Here is a 26949-nt window from a genome sequence, read left to right as displayed (position 1 = left end):
GAAGTGGCGTATAAAAAACTTGGGTTTTTTTTTTTTTTTTTTTTATTTTATTTTTTGCCCGCCACTACAGATGGCGAATAACAAAGGGTCGATATTATTGCGAAAAACAATAACGATATTTAACATAATCGATATTTTGGGCTGCACGCGGCTGAAAAAACAAACCATTGGGTCTCATTTCACTATCCCACTAACGGCATCCACTGTACTATTGTGGTTTGGTGTTTTGCTAAACCAAACCATTGGACTTAGCATAAGGCCTTCTCTATGCATTCAATAAAATCATTCTGATTGGCAGTTGTCCCCAGTCTTCCAACACGTGTTGCAATAAAACGATTGTGACCTTTGAGCACACAACCCCAACCCGCAGATACTTCTTGAAGATCCATCAGTGTTCACCATTACAGGTAGAAACCAGTAACAGTCAAGAGCCTTAGGTGCCCCAGCTTCCATAATTTGCAGTCCCTTAGTGTGTAGGGCAGAGGATACAGCACCGAGTTTAACAATTGTCCTCTGGCGGCTTTTTATGCTTGCTGACTGTTTTTTTTTTTGAAATTTGATTCCCCTCAGCTCAGAGGGCTTGTTGTCATATAAGACTATTCCTGTTCTTCCATAAGGCAACTAGGCAAGTGACAGCTCCAAACCTCCATTTATGGGGATGCATATAACTGAAATGGATTCTATGCAGGTGCCGACTAGCAAAGTCGGTAAAACCTTTGGGTGATGATACCAGAGGTCTGGGAGGTCTGGGGCTCAAACCCCACCAGCATCAAAGGGTTACTGATCTCATTTAAAACAGGCTTGCCAACCTAAAAAAAAAAAAAAAAAGATTCCATTCCCTAGGTTCAAATCCCTGTAGCACCATAATATATTAATATGTATCAAAAAGATATGTACATTATTAATTTTTTGTTTCTCACTGGAAATTCTAAATTTGTATGTCAAAAAGAACATGCTAAGTTCTGATATTCTTTTCTATTGTTACCTAACATGAGCTGCGGAGACATTGCAAACTACAAATTTTTATAAATATCATTTTGGCGTCCCTCATGCATTGGAGTTTAAAACTGACAAAAATGAGCCAAGGTTGAAACCCACATCGCCAAATAAAGGGTAGTAGCAAACAATAGACTCCTCTGGCTATAAACTTGGGAATTGGTACCAACAAATTGAAAACATGTTTGTTTACAGTCAATTTCCTTTCGAGAGGAACCGTACCTAATTGACATTAGCATATGGACGGTAACAAGAGCGTTGCTGAAGATAATGATGAATACAAGTAGAATGCATAGGAAACCGTACATAACTACTTGATCCACATCAGTATGAACTTCCAGAAAATTAACCAGGAGATATAATGATATAGAGAACAAGAATCGACAAACAAGTACAAGTCATTTATGTAAAATGAGTACAGGATTCCCATACCTCTGACAGGATGATCGTGTGCAGGCTGCAGAAATATTTTGCATTTTAGCCCCCAACTTTTTCTCTTCCACTGGTAGACAGATAACATCTAAGACACATGATGGACATCAATACGATTAGCTTCTTGAGTAAGGAGATTAGCCCCACCTTGGAAACATAATCAAATTGGTGTAACAACAGGAGATGGAGTTTCAAATGATGTCTGCATACATATCATTATCAATAATTTTTCCACAGTCCATGTGATCTTTGAAACTGATATTACTAACACTCATCATGTCACTGTTCTGTTTATGTTCCGGAAGAAATGTTGGAAATGAATTCAAATATTCTCTACTCTTTTCATCCTTTGACAGCAATTCTATTACTATGGCGGCTGTAGATGCATCTGGTCGTAGATTTTTGTCACGCATTTTATGAAGATGTTGGACAACCTTTTGTGGTTCCTCATTTAAGAAGCCACGCATTAGTGTATTAAAGGTGACAACATTCGGTGCAACACCCTTTTCTTCCATTTCCAAAAATAAAGTGTTTGCCTTGTCCAACAGGCCTTCCTTGCAGAAACAATTAATCATGGTAGTATATGTCACTACATCAGGCGTCAAGCCTTTGTTAGAGAGTGTTTCAAATAGTTCTTTAGCTTGCTCGAGTTTACCTGCTTTCCACATCCCATTAATGAGGCAGTTAAAAATCTTAATGCTTGGTTTGATCTTGCAGTCTTCTATTGTCTGATACAGTTCCATTGCCTCGGAAAGACATTGACTCTTGCACAGACCATCCAACAGAGCAACATATACCAACATGGAAGGTCTTTGACCATGAATTTGCATCTCATCAAACAACTTCCGTGCATCTCCAACTCTCCCTTCCTGACAGAGACCAGTCAATAAGGTGTTGTAAGTAATGTCAGTAGGCCTAACTCCCTTAAAAATCATTTCTTTGTAAACTCTCACAGCTTCCTCTACCTTCTTACCCTTACAGTAACCATTGATCAACACATTGTAACTCACAACATTGTGTTCATGGCCTATATCTATCATAGTCTTGAATACCTCTTCAGCATCGTCAATGCGACCCTCCAAACATAGACCATCCATCAATATATTATATATGACCCTATCGGGCTTCTCGCCTCTTTGAATCATCATTTCCAACAATTTCATCGCTTCACTCGACTTTCCTTCCTTACAAAGTGCATCCATCAACACACCAAATGTAACAAGATTCGGTGAGATCCCTCGACCTACCATTTCTTTGAAAATCTCTATCGCTTCTTCCCACTTGTCTGCCTTGCAAAGACCATCAATCAAACAATTATAGGCAACAACATCTGGTGATATTTTCGTACTCATCATATCAGAAAACAATTTCTTAGCTTCTTCTATGAAGCCCTCTTTACAAAGACCATCAATAACAATACTATATATAACAACATTAGGCTTACAACTATCACTACCATCATTCACCATTTCACGAATCAACTTCAACCCAAACTCAGAATGACCCGATCGACAAAAGCCATTAACCAAAGTCCCATACGTAATCACATTGCGTCGACAACCACTTTGTTGGCCCATTTTCATGAAAATCCCAGTCGCATCTTTCATCCTACCCTCCTTACAAAACCCTTTAATCAAGGCAGTGTAAGTTACTGTATTCGGAACATAACCCCTCCTTAACATATCACCAAACACAGCTAAACCAACACAAACACGACTCGAAACACAGAAACAGTTAAGTAAAATGTTCAAAGTAACATAATCGGGAAACAGTCCTAATGAAACCATTCTTTTATACATTGTAATCACTGTATCATAGTGTTTGATCCTAGTAAGTGCTCCCAAGACTAAATTGAATGTTGAAACTGGTGGAAATGGGTTTAATAATATCATGCTATCAAAAAAACCCATTGCTTCATGGAGTGTTATTTTTCCTGATTTACACTTGCATTTGATAATATTTAAGTCCGGGGTTTCATTAAAAGTGTTGGAGATGGAGCTAGAAAGTGTAAGTGGGTGTGTAAACAAGGTTGAAGGTTTACCTTTTTGAGCTATCTTTAAAGGGGTGACTATAGCAGTAAAAGAGCTTGAAGCTTTGGACGCCATGGAATGATAGTTTTTTTTTTTTTTTTTTTTTTTTTTTTTTCTGATTGATCTTTGAGATACGTACTAAAGTAGAAATGGAGATTGCTACAAATCTCGAGAAACACATAGTAGACTAATGGGCTTTAGAACAATTTTGTATATGGCCCTCTTCATTCGTTGCGTTTTGAATATTGTTTTAGGGCTGCTATAAATCTATAATGGGCGGCTAAAAGGTGCCAAATAGGCTTTTTAGCAGGCCAGCCAAATTTGGCAGCCCAAGCTTCTAAAACCATTCCAACGGTACTTTTTAGCAGCTGGTAAGTTCGGGAGATGGACGGCTGAAACTCTGCCGTCTGTCTAGTCTAGACATCCCAACGGCTAGAAACGGCTAGTTTTTCTGAAATTGCAAATTTATAACAACTACTTCATACAACTCTACTTTTTCACCATTTGCTCCCAATTCTCATACAATTTCTATCTACTCCAACCAAGGCCCAAAATATCGCCGATATATTCGATATATATCGTTTTTTGGTACACCGACATTGATATATCCGATATATATCTACCGAATATTGAATCATTTTTTCCCCGATATATATCGGAATTTCCGATATAAAACTTTATATCGCCGATATAATCGATATATGCGATATTTACGATATATATCGTTTGACTTTTTGATCGTTTTTTAATATAAATATCTGATTTTTATGATATTTATGATATTTTACGATATTTTTTACCGATATTTCCAATATTTTAGATAGTTTGGACTGGTCACAAAAAATTGGATATATCCGATATATATCGGTTTTTAGGTACACCGAAATATTTACCGAATTCGATATTTTGGGCCTTGACTCCAACTACAACAATCACTACTCCAAGTACAACAATGGATCCAAATGAACATACAACCACATCAAAAGGAAATAAATCTACAAGGTCCGCCAAATTTTCAATTCAAGAAGACGAGACTCTTTGCAAAGCGTGGATATATGTTAATGAAGATCCAATTGTTGGTGCGGGGCACCGAGTCACACACTATTATGAGAGAATATTAGAGAAATTTTGAAAGAGAGTTGGCGAAAACAACAAGAGAAGCAAGGATTTGGTGTCCACTCGATTTGGACACATCCAAAAAGCTTGCAACCGGTGGGCGGGAATTATCTCATCTTCAGAGAGGACCGCAAGAAGTGGCACAACGATCCAAGATCGGTTGGCCGAGGCACAAACAACATATATGTTGGCTCATAAAACACACTTTCAATTTGAGCATTGTTGGGTCCTCCTCAAGGATAGCCCAAAATAAAATGAAGAATTGGAGAGCGGTCCACAACTACATCGAGGAGACGAACCAACGTCATTCTCGATGTAGATGATGAAGTCGTGCCTTCAACACCCACAACGTCGTCGCCAACTCTTGGTGGCGTTCCAATTGATCCATTTCATATACAAGTGCATTGGGGATAGAAGTGGAGGTGAAGGTGGAAGTGGAAGTGGAACTAAGAAAAAATGACCACCGGGAACAAAGGGTGAGAAAGAAAAGATGAAGAAAGGAGGAGAGAATTACAAACTGATGGAGAAGTATTTGGCACAAATGACAAATGCTGCCGCTGATAGGGTGAAGATGATAGAGCTCAAGAAGTGGAAAAAAGACAACAAAATATTAGCAAAGATACTTCTACTCTTGAGCCAGAAGTTGTCGAATACTTCACCTCTGGGTTAGCTTATTTTCTGATTAACAGAACAATCTTTCTTCCACTTATGACAATATCGATGAAAATAGAGATAATTTGCCAAAAGAGAGAGAGAGTGGAACGTTTGGAACTCTAAGTGGTGTTTCTAGTGGTGGCGGTGCTTCTAGTGGGGGTGGTACTTCTACTATTTAGATTAATTTCAATGTTGTTTTAGTTATTTCATTTCCATTGTTGTTGTTAGTTCATTTCCAATATTGTAATTTCAATTTCAATTTGAATTGTCTTGAAACAACATAAAGTCAAACATAGATAATACTCAAATTATAGAACAAACATAGATAATATTCAAACTACAAACATATAAATACTCATACTACATTCCTTGATCCGCATGAAATTGCAAAGGTGATTGATGAGGTCAACTCTTAGTTGAACATTAGTTTCTCTGCTCTGAATGTGACGAAGTGTGTTGAGTCTTCTTGTAATTTCCTCATTTCGATTCCCAACAACATGCAATGTGACTGGTGGCTCCCAATCCATGTCAATCTGCCAATTTAATCCCTTATTTATCCTTGATATTCATATTATGTAAAATTATACACATCTTCATTATCCGATTAATGTCATCCCTACTCCACATTCGCGCCGGCCTCTTGATTATCCCCCATATAGCTTTTAAGACACCAAATGCACGCTCCACATCTTTGTGACACATTTTTTGCATCTTAACAAAGAATCCCTCTATTTGAGTTGTTGGGGTGAGAAATTGTTTGTACAAGTGTAGCACATTTTGTATTGGTGACCATTCACGATGTAATTGCAACGATGAGCATCACCACGCATAAGATTGTCAAAGAGGTGAGAACGTTGAAGCACGTTGACGTTGTTATTTGAACCCGCCATACCAAAAAAAGCGTGCCAAATAAATCCACAAATTTTGATCGGCAACGGCTTCCAAAATGATTATAGGTTTCTTCTTATGTCCTACATGTGTACATTGCCATGTCGTAGGACACATTTTCCATTGCCAATGCATACAATCCAAACTTCTAAGCATACCCGGGAAGCCACAATTTTCACCTTGTGCAAGTAGACGTTGAATGTCTTTTTCGTTTGAGCCCTCAAATATTATTCCTCGAAGACCACCAACATGGCATTACAAAAATTCCTCAAGCTTTTGAAAAGGGTGCTCTTTGCGATTTGAACATATTCATCCCACGCATCCGCGCCACAGTCATATGCAAACAAACGAATGCAAGCAACCACCTTTTGCATACCGTCAAACATGGCTTTCCAATGCCATCAACCTTGTATGTGAAGTATTATACTTGTCATGGTCGGAGACGACTTTCAAGATTCGGAGGAAGAGATGGCGGTGCATCCTAAACCTCCTACGTAAGATATCAAGGGGATACTTCGGGTATTGCATGAAATAATCCCTCATAATCCTATTGTGAGCGTCGATTCGATCACGATAAATGTACTTTCTACCGGGGACCGAGCCTCGATGATCACGGGTAGCTTCGTGCATGTCTTGTAACAACGAGAAAATAGGTACGGACATGTTCTCATCGTCATTCATCATGTTCTCATCTTCAGATGAAGAGCTTGATTCAACATAGCGAGAAGAAGATCGAAACCATTTTGAATGTGAGAAGAAAAGTTACAAAGTTGAGAATGAATGTGAGAAGAAAGGTTGCAAAGTTGAGAATAGTAATGCAAAAAGTTTGAGTAAAGGCAAAATTGAGAAATTTGTGGTCTATAAAGTTGACACAAGAAATGAGGTTGGTGGTTGAAGTGTTGATGGTTGAGGAGTTGAGGGTTGAGGCTTTGATGACAAGTAAATGCATGTGAGTGAAAAATTGGTTGAATTTGGCTAAGTCTAAATCGTGTTGAGTGTCTAGAAGGTACGAACAGCACAGTGTCTGCCGTCCATCCATTTAATTAAAATGGGAGACAGACGGCAGAAACTATGCCGTCCGTACATAAATAACCAACAAACGGCAGAAACTATGTCGTCCGTCTCCCGAAACTTATTATGGAAGCTACTAGCAAAGGTCTTAACTTTGGCTGGGTTTTTGACTCCTTCCAAATTTAAGACCCTTTTAGCAGCCCCATTGGAATGACATTTTTGTGGTTGGGGTGCTATATTTTCCTTTAGCAGCCCATATAGCCCCCATTGGACTTGCTCTTATGGTTTTGCATGTTAGTCTAGTTATGAAATGAGAATAAGAGATGCCTCCTTATTATGTTTCCCAAGTCTAATATCTTTGATTATCAAAAAAAAAAAGTCTCATCTCTTTGTTGCGTCTAACGCGTTTGGGTTTTGACATCACTAGCAATTTCTTTGTGAGATTGTTGATGAATAACTTTTTCTTTGTGAGATAGTTGGAACTAAGTTTTTCTTTGTGAGAAACTTGAGAGAACTAAATAAACCTTGAACAAAAGAGATATTTGAGAGAGAACATTCTTTGTGAGTGTTAGTGAGAAATCATTCTTAATCAGTAAAGTGAGAGCTCCTCTTGTAATCCTCTATCTTGTTCATCTAGTAAATCATTGATCTCGTTGTGTGGACGTAGATACATTATATATATTGCCGAACTACGATAAATCATCATCTTGTGTATATTTGTTATTTACATAGTCTCTGTATGCTTGTTTATGTTGATATTGTTGATTGGGTTTGTTGTTTAGAGAGTTGTTGAATACTTTGTTGGTAGAAAGTTCAAACCATTAAAGGGTTAAACTAGTTTGTTGTTGATAGCTTCTGCGTTAGACGGAACAATTAGAAAAAATAAATGCAATCAAACACCACTATTTGAATTGGTTAGGCATTTTCTCATTGAGTAGCCGAGTAGGCCCATGTTATATATATATATATATACTAGTAGCATATCTTATAATGATCGTGGCCTCTTAAATTCATCCGGGTATTTTTCTTACGCATAATACCCCCAAATGAATAATTATATCAAACACTTAAATACTATTAAGAATGACTATTTGGTCTTTTTACACCCATGTAAATTCTTAGTACCAATATTGTCCTTCAATTAAAGTGTTGTTTAACACTGTTTAATATGGATAATCGGTCATTTCATGAGGTGGTTAATTAAAAAACCAAATCCACGCCATTTTGAATTGTACGCACACAATAAATACCCACTTAATATTAATTACGTGTAATTAATTACTATAAATACACAGAGCTCTTTCACTTTCCGTCTCCCTCTCAATCTCCACTCTACTCTCTCCCACTTTCTTTTGCCAATAGTAAAAGATAACCAAATGAAAAAAATTCATATTTTCTTCTGCTCTTGAAGTTTAATTCACACTTCTCCTCCTTTTTGCTTTATGATTTATCTATTTTTTCATTTGTTAGGTACAACTACAAAAGCTCAACTCTTACTTGAAGCTACTTCCAATGGAAATCTATGTCGTCTCAAGAGTAACAACTTCACTCTTAACTTCTCTACATTTGTGTTTCTCAACTTATGGTATTATCTTATAACCGATTTTTTTTTTAGTAGATTTGGCTGCGGAACTTGATGTTGGAAAGAGAATAGTGGCAACAGTTGCCAGTATTAAAAATTCAAAAGGCGAATTGGCTCTTCATCTTGGTGCTGCAGAGGGAAACAGTGATATTTGCAAGTACTTGATCAATGATTTGAAACTTGATGTTGATATCAAAGGTAACAAAGGTCCATGATACTTAACCTTGAGTCTATGTATTTTCGGGTGAAATGAGTACTGAAAAACAACAATCGTCATGATGGTGTATTGTTGATTTGGTTTATTATTATAGGTGCAACTTTAGGAGGGCATTTGGGCACTGCTGTTTATCTACTGGAAAAGGGTGCTAATCCTAATATTGCGGATCATTCTGGTTTTACTCCTTTGCATAATGCTGCAAAAATAGGTACAACTCTTTCTCGCTTTTACATTTCAGCTAATCTATAAAAAAATTAATTTAATGTGTTTTAGAGTATATTATGCAGAGTTATTTTGGGCGTAGTGAGCTTTTGCTTTTCGTATGGTATTCATGTCTATAAGGGAGTTAGTTGATGCCAACTCAGTTAATTGGTTGGATAGAAGCGAAACACGCAAGAAAAGGAAGGACAGGGAGTAGAACAAATCAATGAAATGAGACGATTAATATGATATCTCGATCTGTAATAGCTTAATACAATGAGTGACCAAGTAAAAAGAGTGACCAAGTAACAACTTCAAATAAAAACAAGAGACTAAAAACAATGAACAAGTAACCTTATTAAACTATGCAAATTCCCTTATAATCGTTTGTTATGATCTTGAAGCCCTATCTATAATGGCTAACAAGATGGATACTGGGGACAACAGAACTCGGAGTTCAGTTTCTATTTATTGTAGTTGGTTTGTGCTGTTTCTTTTACATTTTGGGAGCATGGCAAAAGAGTGGATCCGGAAAGGGGGACAGTATAGCTCTAGTGATCACCAAGCAAATAGACTGCACTATCGTCCCCAATTTAAGTTTTGAGACCCACCATAATGGTGAGGCTGGGGCAGCAATTGATGAATCTGATTCAAATGCTAAAGTTTTTGAGCCATGTGATATTGATTACACCGATTACACACCTTGCCAAGATCAGAGACGGGCAATGACTTTCCCTAGAGAGAATATGAATTACATAGAAAGACACTGTCCACCGCAAAAAGATAAACTGCACTGCCTTATACCTGCTCCCAAGGGGTATGTGACCCCATTCCCGTGGCCTAAAAGTCGTGATTTTGTACCATTTGTCAATGCTCCTTATAAGAGCTTGACTGTTGAGAAGGCTGTCCATAATTGGATCCAATACGAGGCAACGCATTCCGTTTCCCAGGTGGAGGAACACAGTTTCCTCAAGGTGCAGACAAATACATTGATCAACTCGCTTCTGTGATCCATATTAAAAATGGGACTATTAGAACTGCTTTAGACACTGGTTGTGGGGTATGTTGATATTTTTCAAATATCTTTTGCCTGTTCAAAGTTTATGTTTACATTTATATATTTAACCTAGGACGCTTGGCACAATCTATAGTTTCATTTCCCATCATCCCTATGTTATCTTTTTCTTTCTTAAAACTCACTATGTTTAAAATGTATTCTCAGGTTGCCAGCTGGGGAGCGTACCTTCTCAAAAGAAATGTACTAGCTATGTCATTTGATCCAAGGGATTCACATGAAGCCCAAGTGCAATTTGCTTTGGCACAAGTTGTTCCTGCAGTTATTGGTGTGCTTGGAACTATAAAGCATAAAGCAAATTCTGAGAATTTTGACAAAATCGGAAATAACAATATTTGTTTCCGACTATTCGATTTTTGAGGTGTGATGCACTCTCAACTTCTCAAAACCCATAAAAAAATTTAGGATAATAAACAAAAGTCCTCTTCATTACAAAAATCCACAAATATGGTTAAGTTACAAAATTTCCTTTCAACAACTCTTTAATTATAATTACAACTGAAAATACAAAAAAAACATTGTCTAAATTAAAATATATTGCACCTCAAGGGAAAACAAAACATATCCTGTAATGAGACACTAGCGCAAACCACAAGCAGCAACCAACCTTCTTCAATACTAATCCTGTCAAAACTTATCAATTAGGTTCATTTTATGAACACATCCGATAAGCAAACATGCAAATCGGGTCAACATTATAAACAATGCTAGTATGAGTAGCCCTAAAATATAAAATATACTTATACATATATATATATATACACAATCCATAAAGCAGTTAGTTCCTCCATCGAGGCACCATATCTTCAAACAACTAATACAACATTCTTAATTACAATAATTAAGACAGGTAGTTCCTCCACTGAGGCGCCTTAGCTTCCAATTCAATAATAATAAAGCGTTTAATTCCTCCACAGAGACACCTTAGCTTCAAACCGTACTAAATCAATTGCATCTAATAATAAAATAACAAAACTAAAACTTACTCTATACTTACACTGGTGTAAGCTTAATCACAGAGTGGGTCACACATACATAAATAATCAATTCAATCCACCCTTCTGCAAAACCATCGTGAATGCAACATAACTTACAATAAATCATTTATTATAGATTTAACGTACACTTGGATATATCATCACAATTATTGTTTAGAGTTTCTTTAAGTGTATCTAGAATCACGTTGTTTCTATGTCTTACATAGTTTCCCTGGCTACCATAATCGCTCCCCAACGCCGAACATGTATATCCACATGCCTCCCCTCACGTAATGAACTACTCCGTGCATAATTACCCTAAGCGGGATACCGCATACCAGGTAACCCTCACACGAACGTCATTACGTGGGTATTGCCACTATTCGGTATAAAATATCGCGCGTCTCGTTCTAATTTTGAGAACGAGAAAATCAAGCCACTATTCGGCTACGATTGCCCTACACATGGGTCAATCAACATCTCATACACCCTATACAAGGGCCAATCATATCACATACGCCTAACACAATGGCCAAATCACATGAGTTGTGTTAGCTAAGTTATAGGATTTTCATTACGTAATTTATTCAAGTATCATACATTTTTATCTCATAACTATTTCACTTGATCAAGTGCATCAGTGCATGTCAAATAAATTATTGCACTAAGCCGCAATATCTAGAAATATCTCAATACATCTCATAACAACTTTCATTCTTTCACGTGCCAATTAAATTATTGCACTAAACCACAATCCCTTGGAAAATATCTACAAATATTATACCACCTCATAGTAGCATCTCACAGATATAATAATAGAGCGTTTATATTTATTTCTAAAAAAAATATTACATTTAATATACATCATAACATATTATATCAGTTAACAGAACAACAATTTCAACATATTACATAATGTCACCATTACTCCAAACGTACCGCATAACATTTTTATAGCGTTTTAGGAATATCATGTCTCCTAATTAAATTTCAATCTCGTCATGTGTCAGAAATTGCACAATATCAACGTCAAATCTTTCTTAGATAATAACAAACCAGTTTATACAGACTTGCACAACATTCTACCATTTGATTAGTCAATACAATTTAATACATATAAAAAGCAAATAAGGTTAACGGTCAACAATCAAAGGGTTGACTGGTCAACAGGTCAAGCCCAATAGTCCCAAACCGGTGTTCATCCAAACAGGTCCTAACGTAAATCCGTATGTTTTAAACAGTTCAACCCATGGTCCTAACCCAATTAAACAAAACAAAACCCCAAAACCAAGGTCCAAAAGTCTAAACAACTAAAAACTCACCTCGACCCATTTTAAGTCATATGGACCAGCCCACATAAAAACATAAAAACATAAAATTGGCCCAAGAACAACTAATAGGTTTCGGCCCAACACAAAAATAATAGAAACTAGCCCAAAACAACTAATATGAAACTGGCCCAAAGAAAACTAACTTAGTTCCGGCCCAAGCCCAAGCCCAACCAAGCTAACAGGTCGTCTCCCTTACCTCACCAGCCGCTCTCCTCCACCACCAGCCACCATGAGTTTCCACTCGCCACCACTCCAAATCTAACCGAAAGCAGTTCGGTTTTGAACCCCCAGAAAAACCCAACATTTCCATACCCTCAAAACTCGATTCCCCTCACATCCAAACTCGATCTCGACCGCCATTAACCACTTCTTCAAGCTCCCAATAGCACCTCTGCCAATCCCCAACCACCACCAAACGGTTGGATTTTGATCCCCATCAAAACCAAACCTTTGGGTATAATCAAAACCCAAAAATCCTCACTCCTCACAAAACTCTGTCTCGACGCCATTAACGCCTATCCAAACATCAATTCATATACCCAACACTTTACAACAACAACAACCAAATATTATTCAACCATACCACAACAATAAAAGTTCAAACCACAAAAAAAATTCAAACAAAGAAAATAAGACGATTCTTGGGATCGCGCCGCCATTAACAGCCCATAAGGTTCAACAATTCACTTGAGTTTCAAAGTTCAACGAAACAATATATGCTAACCTTTAACAGTTTATCAATTCGACAAGATGAGAAACATAACAACAGAGCAAAAACAGAACAAAAACTGAGCGGAAAACTTTGACAGTAAAGTTATCTCTGTATAGACGTGAAATAGAAAAAAAAAAAAACTAAACTACTCACCTCTCATATCGCAGAAACAGAGTATATAGAAAATTAAAGAAAATTGATTCCGAGCCAGCTAAAAGATGCACAATCCGTGTCTCCGTTCTTCTTTGTTTTAGTTAACTTGTCTAGTTCTAAGCAAAACTTATTTTTCTTAAAAATCCTAAATTTATGATAAACCATTCCATGCTAAAGAATTTATATTATGATTATCATTTTAGAAACTTCCTATTTTACCAAATATCTCTATTCCTAACTATGGAATATTTTTCTCTATTATAAGTACTATATTTATTACATACCTTTATATTAATATATATTTTGAAAACTTTCCAAATAATTAAAAAAATCTCTACACAAAAATCAAAATACTAATTTTCCCTCTTTTCTTTTTCTATAAAAAAAGTCAAGCCCACATTTACTAGCCCGTTGACCAATAAATATCAAATTCCGAAATACTAAATATTGTTACGAAATAATAGAAAAATAATTTGGAGTCTTACAATATTGCTTGAGCAGTTGGATTTTATGGTACCGATTATATCTAAAATATTCAAGAGTTCAACTTAAATAAGGTATACTTTTGCAATACAACAATTTGTAATTTGAATATATTGCCTTCAACTTTCAATTGTATCTTACATATAGTTTAATAATTTTAATATTTACTTTTTCAGAACAAGTAACCTAAAAACTCTTCAGGTTTACTAAATTGTTTTTGTGCACATCTCCTAATATTTGTCATCAATGTTTGTTTACTTATTTATGTGCAAGTTAAACACTCTTCAAATAGATCATAGCAAATTAATTTTGGAATGCATGCTTTTTGGGTGTATAGTGGGATAAGATTCTTTTGCTTTTGCTATGGATGTGCAAATTAAAGCACATACACTTATGCAAGTATATATAGTCATTTTCTAAATAAAATAAGTACGTAGGTAAAACTTCACCTAGAAAATAAATACCCCCACTATTTTGTGGATATGATATACTCACTATAAAGATAATCTCCTTAAATTTCCAGTTTATTTGGAAACCTCCAACATTGGCAAAATATTATTGTAGAAACTCGACATTTCTAGACCGTTAGATTTCTTTTTAAAAATTACAACAATTTTTGTCTATGTTAGAGGTTTTCAAATGAGCTAAAATCTTGTGGAGGTGATCTTTATGGTGAGTGATTCGTAACTACAAAAAATTAGATTTGAATTCATTTTATAAGTGAAATTTTACCTACATACTTATTTTAAGCTAGTTAACTTAAGGAGTTACTTTTTAGAGAATGACTATATATACTAGCATAAGTGTATGTGCATGCTTTGCACATCCATAGCAAAAACAAAAGAATCTTATCCACTAAACACATCTCAATATATATATATATATATATATATATATATATATATATATATATATATATATATATATATATATATATATATATATAGGCTCATATAACATAACCTGATGGGCTTTGGAACAATCTGGTAGGGAGTTTGGTTGTTGTTATGCACTTTGTGACTTGTTGATTTGTTAATTCACTTGGAGATGCATGCTTAGAGCATTTTTAATGGTACCACCAATTGAAGACTAGATACCAAATTTTTGAAAATTTGGTGACCGTCTTTAGTGGTGAGACCAAATAAAAAAAACACCAAACTAAATACCAAACCGACTCCTATTTGGTGTTTGGTTTGATGTTGTATCAAACGTACGACGCGGTGTTCAATAAGACGTACGGTTGCGTGGGCATATGGGTTGTTGTGGGCTTTTTTGGCGTGGTTTTCAGAAAGCAACATCAACTTCAAAACAACATGGGCTTTAGGCTAAACTGTGAGTTTTTTAGCAGGGTGTTTCGAAGGCTGCGTTGGCTATTCTGGCGCGGTTTATCTAAAGTAGCGTAAATTTGGTGTTGAATCTTTAATGTTTGGGCTAAAGATGTTTGGTGATTGTTTGGTTATCCAAAGCAGCATAGTTTGGTGTTTGTTTAGTTTGGTGTTTGGTTTGATAAATTTTTTTTTTTTGTTTTTGAGGTCTACATTAAAAATGCTCTTAACGTGTGTATTGTGTATTTGTGTGTGTCAAGTGTTTTTTTCGGATACCAATGAATGTAAAGTTAATGGCTACAAATGTGAACACAGGTAGTATTTCGAAGTAGGGTAAGACCCTGGACTCGTCACAACAAATATTTCTTCGATTTTATTTTCTTGTGTTTAGTACATGACTAGCATGAGTCTACATCCACCGCAAATAACTACATAACCACAAAATGTTTGATGTCCACCCTTTTCTTTGTGCAATATTTGTAGGCGGTGCAAATTAGAAATTGCTTCAAATTTCTACAAGAATCTTGTTCTTAAATTCATAGCAATTATTTTCTCTCAAAAGTACATCAAAATGGTGGTATGATGGATCTACTAGAGTATAGACTATAGTGCTAGTGCAGCATTGTTAATCTATCGGATTTTCGGAGGGTCCTGTAGTGGGCATTGGACAACCTAAAAAAAAATTACAAATTTGCCATATTACAAGTTTGCCATCAAAGCTAAGGCCCAACAACCAATCCAACCGGTCTTGCCATAACGAATCTTTCAAGTCGTTTAAGTGTATACTCAAACGACCTCACCGTGTAGTTTGAGCGTACACTCAAACGACTTCACCGTGTAGTTTGAGTGTACACTCAAGTGGTCTGCGCGTGTCATTTGAGACAAAACTCTTAGTTTTTTGCTAGACAATATGGCGGGGTCATTTGGGCGATCTCCGTGGACAACATGACGAATTCGTTTAGGGGACTCTCTTGAAGGCGATATATGCGGTCGTTTGGACTTAAAAAATTTGGTTTGTTTGTCACGAACTCACGATGTTCATTTTAAAAATCAACTTCCACTTAATCAATCCAAACTCGAAAATAATTTCATCAAGCTTGGGCAAACTCGAACTCAAGTTTAATCAGCCCAAACTTCCACCCAAACTCAAAAAAAAAATCAAGTTTAAAATCATCAAGTTTAATCAACCCAATCTTCCACCCCAATCAAGTTTAATCAACTCAATCTTCTACCCAATCAAATTTAATCAACCTAATCAAGTTTAATCAACCCAATTAAGTTTGAGTATATACTCAAACGGGACACGACTCGAATTGGGTGAAATCGCCAACTTCAATTCCCATTGTTGATTCACAACTCAACACTCGAAGTATGAACACGATAGAAAACTCGAAGTTTTTTTTTTTTTTTGAGTTCAATCTCGTGAAAGAGATGATACCAGCTACAAAAAGTTTGAAAAAAATGGTAGCCGGTATGCATTGAGGTGGAGGGTATATTGGGCTATTGTTGTTGGACTTAGTTGTTGGGCTTGGGCCGGAGGCTACCTAATGCAATTTGATGACTGCCCGATTAAATCACCTTTTTGGATCACCATCAGTTTGCACTGTAGTTGTTTCTGAAAACCGAAACTGCGTGATGAGTTAATAACCCATAGGCCGAATCCAAGGCCCAAGGGTGTCATTGTAGTAGGTTAGCAAGAGATAATGCTAGGAATTACTGTTTGTTTTCAAAGTACTGTTCTCACTTTGGCAAACATATATACAGACTACAGAGAATGGAAAAACTAGTCCACAGATTTTGCAACTACAGCAGTCATCAACTTATCACTTCCTCGTCAACGACACCAGACTACTCTTTACGCTTTAGTGTCTATAATTGGTAACAGCCTTGAAGCACGAGTTCTCACTATCCCATTTCTTTACACGTGTCATAAAACTATTAGCTAATTAGCAAAGTAGAGCTCTCTATCTTAGATTCTCCTCGATATGATCTGGTGGACCTTTTAACGACACAAGTTGAGAAAAAAAGTGCAATAATAAATATCAAAAGCTGCAATTTTCATGATTGAGGAAATGAGAATCTCTATACTCTGACTATACTCTTTGACGAGGGAATCTAGACGACAGTGACGGCTGCTTGCTTGTTTTCCTTTAACGAAATATCAAAGGATTTCGTGGGCAGCATCTAATTATTATTACATGCGGACCCCACCTTCTCTGACTAGACTGTTTTAAGTGTTTTCACTGTTTTGAGTACTGTACTACTACTACTACTACTACTGTGTTTGATGGAGATCAAATTCTTCACTGTAGTACTGTACTATAAACAAACAAAGAATCTTGGACTTTACGGTCTCTAATAATAAATCCAACAAGATTTACTGTTTTTCTACATTTTTTATTCTAAAATTATCTTATCAAATTGCTCTTTAAATACTTAATTCCAACTGGGTTGTTACTTTTCTTTTTTAATGGCTTGACATGTATTCTCTTTAGTTCAATTTTTTGACCAATCATCAAGAGAGTTTGTATTTTTCGGTTGTGTAGGGCTAGTTTTTGGAGTTTTCTGATTTTTTACCACCTTTTTTTGTAGTTTTTGTTTGTTATCCTTAGTTGGAAAAAATCCATATATTGAACCTGAAAACTTGGAGTTTTCTCACTAAGTCTAAGTCGCATATGGGATTCTGGGCATTTGTTTTTTTTCCCCTGAAAATGAGTGTTTGAATGTATGAGTATGTTTTGGAGTTTTTGAGTATTTGGGGTGTGAATTGAAGGAGTCATGGAAGAGGTTGAAGAAGCTAACAAAGCAGCTGTTGAGAGCTGCTATAGAGTTGTTAGTCTCTTATCTAAACACTTGGATCAGACTCAGTATAGAAACTTAATGATGGAAACTGGGAATACTGTGTTTAAGTTTAAGAAAGTTGTGTCTCTTCTTAGTACTAATTCTGGTCATGGAAGAGTGAGAAAATTGAAAAATGATCACTTTCAATCTTCCTTGCCTCAAAATATCTTCTTAGACAGCCCAACTACTTTAAAGGGTTTTTCAACCCAGACTCTTCAACTTCTTGAGAAACCATATATAGATCTGAATTCAACAGCTAAGACTACTATGCAGCTTACTTCAAAAAAATTCCTCGAAAGCTCGGTATTAGATAGGGGGTCTGTTTCTAAAAGTTCTTTCAACCTCACTCAACAACATCCTCCTTTAACTCCATATCAAATATTCCAACAACAACAGCAAAATAGATTACAATTTCAACAGCAGCAGCAGCAGCAGATGAAATTCCAAGCTGAAATGATGTATTTAAGGAGCAATAGTAGCATAAGCTCTAAGTTTGATAGTCCGAGTTGCACGCCTACCATGTCGTCCACTAGATCTTTCATCTCATCTTTGAGCATGGACAGTAGTGTGGCTAACTTGAGTAGCAACTCTTTCCAGTTGATTGGTGCACCACAGTCATCAAGTTCTCAACAAATGCACAAAAGGAGGTGTTCTGTTAGGGGACCAGATGGAAATGTCAAATGTGGAAGTAGTGGTAAATGCCATTGCTCAAAGAGAAGGTTTAATTTCATATCATTCTTTATGTTAGTTTATTGCTCTTACCTATATTTATTTGCTAACTGCTATTGTGTTTATGTAGGAAACTAAGAGTGAAGAGATCAATTAAGGTGCCAGCTATTAGTAACAAGGTTGCTGATATACCACCTGATGAGTATTCATGGAGAAAGTACGGACAGAAGCCAATCAAGGGCTCTCCGCACCCTAGGTATATCTATATTATTAGAAACACGTCAATTCTATCACGTTGGTATACATATTGTCATGTTTAGTAGCATAGCAGCTGTATTGTCATTTTTATGGATTTTTAGGCCGTATATAGCAGTTGGTCTTTATTTTTCTAATTGCCTCTGAATGGAAATCATGATAGTTTAGTTTTTTCCTAGTTAAAGAATGACCCTCCAATGTTATTTTTTTCGTTCATTCTGGGCCTTCGTGTGTTTATTTGCTTCTGTTTCATTATCTTTTATTGATGTCTCGAGCAGGAGTTGGTACTTATTCCCAATTTTGAAAATCTCTATCCTTATTATAAAGAAGGTTAGAGATTGCTTTTAGTGGACATGAATGCGTGTTAACCGGTATAGCAAAAAGCCCTACCTTCAGAAAAACCAGTTGGAAAGTCTAGCTCCTCGCCCTGACAAACGTAGGTTTCTGAACTTAGCACCATTTTTTGTTAGATTACATGCAGATCATCTTTCAAGATGATGAGAACAGGGATGTCTAGGTCCTGTCTTCGATTTATCAAGGTGCCTAGTTTTGATCGTATGAAATGTGTTTCTTATATATGTGGGGATTGAGAGAGGGATTAAGGAGTATGCATCAACATTATTCTTTTTTTATACATTCTTGCTGCCCTGTCCACTAATTTATTGTCTCTTGGAGCAGTGGATTATGTAACAAGTACTAATGAGTATGACGACTAGTTAATAATTGATTTTTATGAATCAAGAGTAGTTTTCTTATCCACAATTCCACATACAATTAGCTAATCCAAAAGATGCAAACCTACCTTCTGATCGAAAATTGACTAGAGCAGATGCAAAGCTACTTTTAGTGACCACTGCTATTCCAAGCCTTTAACTGCATACTTGCAAGCATGGACAATATCTGAAGAAAAGAGTCCCACTAATAGGAAGCAGAAATATATTAGATTCATTCTCCATTTTTGGAATTCAACCAAACCCAGCAGAATGTTGTTTTAGCTGTCTTTCGTAGTTAACCATACCTTCATAGTGTCCTCTGCACACAATTTTGATGTATTTCCATGCATTTCGGTTCTTTTATATCAAATTGTTACATTGCCCATGCGTGGATTTTTATTATTCACAAGTTAACTGAGAAAACTCCTGATTCTATGCACAGGGGATACTATAAATGTAGCAGCATGAGAGGTTGCCCAGCGAGGAAGCATGTCGAGAGGTGCTTGGATGAGCCGTCGATGCTCATTGTTACCTATGAAGGCGAACACAACCATTCTAGGATGATTTCTCAATCTGCGAAGATGTAGATGCCATGCATGAACAGGTTATTGACTCACTCGAAGAGCTCTGGTGTTTTTTTTCCATCAATGCAAGTACGCAACTATATGACTGAGATTGGATGTAAATTGCTCCTGTACATGTGCATTATCTGGGCTTGAGATTCCAAGTATGGAGGGGTCCCATGTACGTGCATGGGGGAGGGCTTTCCAGATCATTTGGGTTGCTTCAGGCAGCCAAGCAGGTGACAGGTGCAATAACAGAGAGAAGCTAATTTTCATCCAAAAGTTCATTAAATGTAAAACTTATTCTATTAGAATTAGTCTGATTTGTTTCAGTGTTGCACTGTGTAACTTACATACAAAGCATATTGTCCATATTTTGTAGGAGAGTTTGGTTTTCAGGAATTATTTTAACAGCATAGCGCTTGATGTTGGTTAAGAATTTACATTTTTCCTTCAGTTGTCAACTTGAGTCGCTACGATGTTTAGCATGTTTGAGTAATCATCCGGGCTTTACTTCAGTTTCCTGTCATAACTAGTTGAACAGTGGCAACTGACGAACTGAGTCACACTAGATTTACCCAGAACATCGCACTGTAGTTTAGAGACAATTTGTCCAAGTTAAAGTGTATGTTGATGGATAATCTTCTTCTGTACGGTATTTCTGGGTTGGGACTGACTTTCATTGGCTAACACTGGCATTACATTAGGTTTTAGTCAATGTTTTTTGTTTGTTTTTTCTTAAAGCTATGGTAGGGGAAGTCGGTGAACACCTACAATTAATAATGTAATGCAAGGTTATATACCATTGTCAATTTTTTAATAGTAATACTGAAATCTTATTGTTGGTTTACTATTTCCACGAATTATAGCACGAGTATAGGTCTACAGCTACATATAAGCACCTACGCTTTTAAGTAGTAGCTGCTTGTGGACATAGCAAAATGTTTTCGTTCTTGATGTTGTAATATTTCACCATGTCTAGATATGATTATAGCGTCCAGTAGAGTTCGCGTAAATTTCCCAGATGTTCACATTCTGCACAAATTGAACACAGCAGTACAGTGAACACACCATTATTGTGGTTTTCTGTATAATCGCTTAAATTAGAGAGACATCCAACTCATCAGAAATGTATAATTCCAACAAGCTGACCTCGTCAGATATTAACAAAACATATAGACTTGATCATGAAGCAATAACACTCGGATTCTGAATTCAAGTGGGACCATGTTTTCTATTCCTATTAGTACACTAACATTCCATTGTGAAAAGAAAATTTTGATTGACTTGGCTAGTTGAGCTCCATAACATAAAATACAAATCTGACCGCACCCTTGATTTTCTTCTTTGTTGATTAATTTCATCCTTCAACAACCATGGCCACAACATCACCAATTACTTCCATCATGCTACCCCTTCACGAAATAGATGAGAATGAAAAACAGCCGGCTTACGAGCAAACCTTCATTAGAGACATCAACGTCATAGTATCGAGTGTTGATCATCAACTCGTCCAAGATCAGACCATTGTGTTCTTCGAGGTTCATGTTAACAAGATGCGGCAATGGAAAACAAGAAGATCAGAATCAGGTGAACAACTTGAACACTTGAAAGTTCTTAAGGAGACAAGAAATCCTACCATCACCGATAAATTTTCCGTACGATTCTTGGATTGGGTCACAAGCCTTGATGCATGTTATAGCCAAATCGAGGAGCACATTAAGAAAAAGTTTGTATCAAAGAACGTTGTTCGTCATCAGTTTTGTGACACTCTTGTTCGGAACTTAACATGTTTAGCACATGGTCTCGCTTATAAAGGTATGGAGAGTAAACGTTCTGGATATCATCCCAAAATAAAGATTGTGGTAGAAGTTGACGCTAGGACGACAGTAAACTCCCACAAGCTAGGAAGCCGAGGGCGAAAGAGAAAAGCAATCGACCAGGGAAGATTCTCCAATAAATTGGTTTCGGCTAGGGCTTCATCTGCGACTAGTGCTTATTTGCTTTCGTTTTAATGAATTAACTAGATTTTGACCCGGCATACGCCCGAGATATATTAAATATTTTGTGTGCTGAAAAGGCTTTACTAAATGTCTTACACAAATTTTCGAATCAGAATATATTTTTAATGAAAATAAATTGAAATACATTAATGAGCAGCGACTATGGTGCATAAGTACTTGGAAACTAAGGGATGAAATTGAGATAACATCTTCACTTTGTGGTTTAGGATATTAATCCGTAATTTTCAAATAGAATTATCTTAAACTTGATCTAGCTTGTATAATAGTTTTCTTAGATTTATGGTGATTTAGCGGCAAATTTTCAAATCAAAAAATATTTTTATTGAAAATAAACCGAAATACGTTAATGAGCAGCGATTATGGTACAGAAGTACTTGGAAACTAAGGGATCAAATTGAGATAGCCTATTCACTTTGTAGTTTAGGATATTAATCCGTAATTTTCAAATGGAATTATCTTAAACTCGATCTAGCTTATATAATAGTTTTTTTAGATTTATGGTGATTTAGCGGTAAATCATTACCGCTCGGCTTACGTACTAATTCGTACAAATCCCTAAAATATCTATCAAATCACTAAAACAGATTGATTGTTTCCATATCCTCAAAGAGTACACTACTCCCACTTGAAAAGATTTATCACATAAACGTGTTCTACGATGACTTGATGAATACAAAAAAAAATTCTCTTTCAAGAAAATGCGTTCACCTACTTAGAATACTCCCCCAAGTATTTTTTCTTTTTTTAGGTTATTGTTTGTATACATGCAAAATATAGTTATTCAATTCCAACATGAATAACAGATCGAGAAGATCATGTCGTTCTATGTCTTTCGTCAATGTGAACATGTCAAAGTGTTAACGTAAGATTGGATGGGTAAAATGAATAATAACCATTAATTTTTAGATTTGAACAATCTAATAATCAAATGGATGGAAGAAGAGTGTGTAATATTTCAAATAACATTCCCTTTCCAAACTTGAAGCTTGTAACACACACCTTGAACTTACAATAAAATGCTTAAATATTCAATCTTATTCCACCTTTTTCCTTATTTCTTATAGTAAATTTATCTATTCTCAATGTTTTTGCAAGCACATTGCAAAACAAAGTTTGGACGAAGAAATAGTACCACAAAGTTCTTCCAATATTGCACTAATGTTAAAAGGGATGGTATCAATAAAGTGTTACAAAAATAATTCTAACAATAATTCACACAAATACTCTTCACTCTTTTAGACCAAAGAATTATCATCTATCAATTATCAGTAGAACACTCGTAAGAATTTTTAAGCTTCGATATATTTTATTCCAAAATTATTAAATTAAAATTCCTACAACCAAAAAATGTTTAGGTGGCTCTCTTTGCAACCAAAGTTTGTTGTGTATCGAATAAAGGTTAAGTTGTTGAGCTATTGCAAGTTCAACTGTAGTTCCATCGCTTTGAAATGCTCACCACAATGCAAATTCAATAATAGCTTTCTTATGCAATACCAAGAGTAGCTCATATAGGACATCATATTATTATACAACTTGGCAAAATTCTACTCCATGATGATATGAACATTCTATAAGTATCCACACCTATTTATGAAGTTAGAGCGGTGAAACATACTTGGCATGATCCTACTCCATGATATGGACATTCTATAAGCATCCTGACTCATATCTTTTAGCACTATCACATCATCCTGCACTCAGAATGAACACAAATTTTGAATTTTTTTTAGCACTATCTCATCTTCCCACTTTGGGGGGAAAAAGAACAAAACTTAGGAAACCAAAGACAGTCGCCTCGATCAGTTAATTTAATCCTCACTCTTGAATTAAGTGATTTCACTCACCGTATCTTGTATTTGTTATAAGAGTCAGTTCCAATTTATGTTCTAGGAGCTGAAATGAAATGTAGGAAGGTTGTATATATTCGATCAGTTAAAAAAAAGCCAATGTATTGTTTATAAATGAAATTAGTTAAGTACATATACTTAAGGTTTTGCTTACCATTTGGGCCCTAAAGGAAACCGTCCCAAGTGCCAAATACAATTTTGCCTTTGAGTTCATTTGTATTTCTCGATGATATTCGAATACAAAATCTAGATTGTTATAGTCAGCTCTTATTGTACGTAGTGGAAAAAACTATATGGATTCACATGTAAACGTACTCCATTGCTATATATACATTGAATAGAAAAACGACATCACATGCATAACCATGCATTACATTTACTTATCTTCCAAATATGACTATCGGTGATCATCCGATCATTTTATAGTGTTCTTAAACCGATAGAAGCACAATTCTCTACATTAATGAGAAAGAACTTGTGAGAGTTTGCACCTTGACATTTGATCTTGTGTTAACTTTGGTATTTTCTGAATCGAGTGTTCGAGTGTATGTATGTGAGAGGTTGTGTTTGGATATATGATTATTAGATATATCATTAGATTGTCTAAAAAAACAATGTTATACAAAGAAACATAAATCAAATGTGCAAATAAAAGCACCCCTTCATAATAAGCTGGTGTTCTTTTTACATGTTTAGACTTTCAATATGTATTATCATATTGTAACATGTATGTGTTTGAAAATCAGAATGAGATCCAAGAAAGAAAAACGAAAAAGAATAAAAATACATATGTTAAAAATGTGAGAGTGTGTGATGGGTATTCGAGCACTTACTCGGGAAATATATTGGTCTACTTCTTAAGAAGTTAATAACCAACAACAAATACAAATTCCAGGTATATGAAGGGGTTATGCGAATAATATTTTGAGTGTTCTAATTTGGTACATCTCACATAATCCTTAGAGAATGTGGGGAACCGTCGGAAGATGATTTTACACTCTATAATAAGTTATTAAAAAATATGTAGTGTTTTTAGGTTAGCTTAAGGATATATTCAAATAAATTGGTTGCTTTATCATAGACACTAAAAGTGTATGATTTGTAATAGAGAATTAGCTTATACAAATCACCTATTTTTTAGCAATTTTTTTATTTGATCAAATATATAAGAATTGGAACACTAAAAGTGTTTGATTCGTAATAGGAAATTACCTTATACAAATCACCTATTTTTTAGCATTTTTTTTTTATTTGATCAAATATATAAGAATTGGAAATACACTCAAACTCTCCAAATATAAGAATTAGAAATACACTCAAACTCTTCAAAGAGGTTTAATGTACATGAGATTGTAGGCTATTAGAAAAGAATATATTTCATATTAGAGTGTCACATATGAGAGAGAAAATGATATCTCTCATATTAGAGTGCCATATAGGAGAGAGAAAAATCTCTTTTATAGGTCTCTACTTTAGTATATAAAAGGTAAAGCTAAAGCAACAGTAGTATTTATATCATTCGTGGGTGCAGCCAACTCCCCGTGAGGTAACTGTATGATTTTCCAAGGTAACCATACGCCCGGGATCTTTTAAGTATCTTTCGTGATGTAAAAGAAATACTTTATTACGATAGTTTTTATATTTAAAAATTTTATGGTCTAATTCAAGCACAAAAAGGCTCTTTCGCGTAAGACTCCTAAGAATATAAGCAAGTAACCCAATGCAACCAATGAGGCAGTGACCCACTACTAATTTTACTATCATCACTTGAAGTTTCCAAGTTGAAGTAGAATTTACAAAAAAAAACTTTCAAAACCATTATGCTTATTCTTGTGACTTGCATTGCTTGGAAAGATAGTCTGCAGCCCCAGATATGTCATCCCTCCAAACCCTGAAAACATTACACGTATATATTGTTCCAATTGCAGTTTTTTAGTACTACCAACTTGTTTCATATGTTTGAATTGAGACTATTGAGAGTCATACCGGATTCGACTTACATATAAACCGACTTTAATAGCTGGTACTTTAATGAGCTTTGGGTTTGGCTATTGCATTGTAATTGGTCCAAACTTAGTTGTTATTAGAGTGAAGAGTACGTGTCTCTTGAGTTGGAGCATGTGTCCTGGTGTCTCCTATTTCGACATTTTTTCGTGAAACCTGTGTCCAATTTTTTAGTTGAAACTTGAAACTGAGAGTGAAGTTATTACTTCATTTATCTTTGGATTAAGTTGAAGTTATTATATTAATCTTTTTGGATTTTTAAATTCCTTTTATGTTCTTCATCAGTTGCATTCCTCCCCTTCAACAATTTTTCTTCGTTCTTGACAGTGTTATTGCATGTATTTATTTTTAAATACATTTTTTAGTGCAATGAGTAAATCCGTTCTAGAGAATTGGTAATTGATTAAATATGTAGTAATGTATAGTATATTGTTGCATTGTTGCATTGTTTCCTTGGAAATATACTACTTCGTTAACCATCCCACATTCCCACCTCAGCACCTTTTTAACCTGTTCAATATTTTAGTTCATGTGATATACATATTAAAATATAGGAGCGAAAAAACTATTTTTTATTTTATTTGTTTTAGAATAAATTTCGTGTTTATATTATGAGTACACTATATATAGACACACACACATATGCCATTGGGCTTTTTAAAAATAAATTAAACTTTATTGGTAATAGATTTCACTTAATTTTCTTTTGAAATAAATACTAAACAATCTAATTAATAAATAAAAGATTTGTCTATTCAAATATTTGAAGTAAACAAATGAAATAGTTATGCAATACGTAAGAATCCATATTTGTGTTTTAATGAGTAATTGCAAATTAATTTACTAATTA

At 35.4% G+C, this 26949-nt stretch overlaps 3 protein-coding genes across 3 annotated transcripts; 2 read left to right on the top strand and 1 right to left on the bottom strand.

The window, feature by feature from the left end:
- Positions 1-314: 314 nt before the first annotated feature.
- On the bottom strand, positions 315-3687 carry LOC147500036 (uncharacterized). Its single transcript, XM_086561751.1, has 2 exons — positions 1429-3687; positions 315-853 (listed from the first exon to the last, which is right to left on the bottom strand). The coding sequence occupies exon 1, from the start codon at positions 3531-3533 to the stop codon at positions 1620-1622; it is 1914 nt and encodes a 637-aa protein (XP_086417877.1). The 5' UTR covers positions 3534-3687; the 3' UTR covers positions 315-853; positions 1429-1619.
- Positions 3688-8490: 4803 nt separating this feature from the next.
- On the top strand, positions 8491-10518 carry LOC147500035 (uncharacterized). The gene is made up of 4 exons (XM_086559246.1): positions 8491-8663; positions 8746-8907; positions 9021-9134; positions 10350-10518. The coding sequence occupies exons 1-4, from the start codon at positions 8570-8572 to the stop codon at positions 10403-10405; spliced, it is 426 nt and encodes a 141-aa protein (XP_086415372.1). The 5' UTR covers positions 8491-8569; the 3' UTR covers positions 10406-10518.
- A 6954-nt stretch (positions 10519-17472) lies between these two features.
- On the top strand, positions 17473-20680 carry LOC147500034 (putative WRKY transcription factor 74). The gene is made up of 3 exons (XM_086561750.1): positions 17473-18743; positions 18824-18949; positions 20104-20680. The coding sequence occupies exons 1-3, from the start codon at positions 17962-17964 to the stop codon at positions 20246-20248; spliced, it is 1053 nt and encodes a 350-aa protein (XP_086417876.1). The 5' UTR covers positions 17473-17961; the 3' UTR covers positions 20249-20680.
- Positions 20681-26949: the final 6269 nt, after the last annotated feature.

The sequence above is a fragment of the Coptis chinensis genome, chromosome 5 (assembly GCF_015680905.1).
Source record: "Coptis chinensis isolate HL-2020 chromosome 5, ASM1568090v1, whole genome shotgun sequence".
NCBI lineage: Eukaryota > Viridiplantae > Streptophyta > Magnoliopsida > Ranunculales > Ranunculaceae > Coptis > Coptis chinensis.
Note: the sequence above shows the minus strand (reverse complement) of the source record. Positions and strands in the feature narration are given on the sequence as shown.

Excerpts from the sequence above, each read along its gene's own strand:
- LOC147500036 (XM_086561751.1), bottom strand. The coding sequence starts at position 3,533 with ATGGCGTCCAAAGCTTCAAGCTCTTTTACTGCTATAGTCACCCCTTTA.
- LOC147500035 (XM_086559246.1), top strand. The coding sequence starts at position 8,570 with ATGATTTATCTATTTTTTCATTTGTTAGGTACAACTACAAAAGCTCAA. Across the intron at positions 8,664-8,745 it reads AAATCTATGTCGTCTCAAGA|ATTTGGCTGCGGAACTTGAT; the intron begins GTAACAACTTCA and ends TTTTTTTAGTAG. Across the intron at positions 9,135-10,349 it reads GCATAATGCTGCAAAAATAG|GTTGCCAGCTGGGGAGCGTA; the intron begins GTACAACTCTTT and ends ATGTATTCTCAG.
- LOC147500034 (XM_086561750.1), top strand. The coding sequence starts at position 17,962 with ATGGAAGAGGTTGAAGAAGCTAACAAAGCAGCTGTTGAGAGCTGCTAT. Across the intron at positions 18,744-18,823 it reads TGCCATTGCTCAAAGAGAAG|GAAACTAAGAGTGAAGAGAT; the intron begins GTTTAATTTCAT and ends GTGTTTATGTAG. Across the intron at positions 18,950-20,103 it reads AAGGGCTCTCCGCACCCTAG|GGGATACTATAAATGTAGCA; the intron begins GTATATCTATAT and ends TTCTATGCACAG.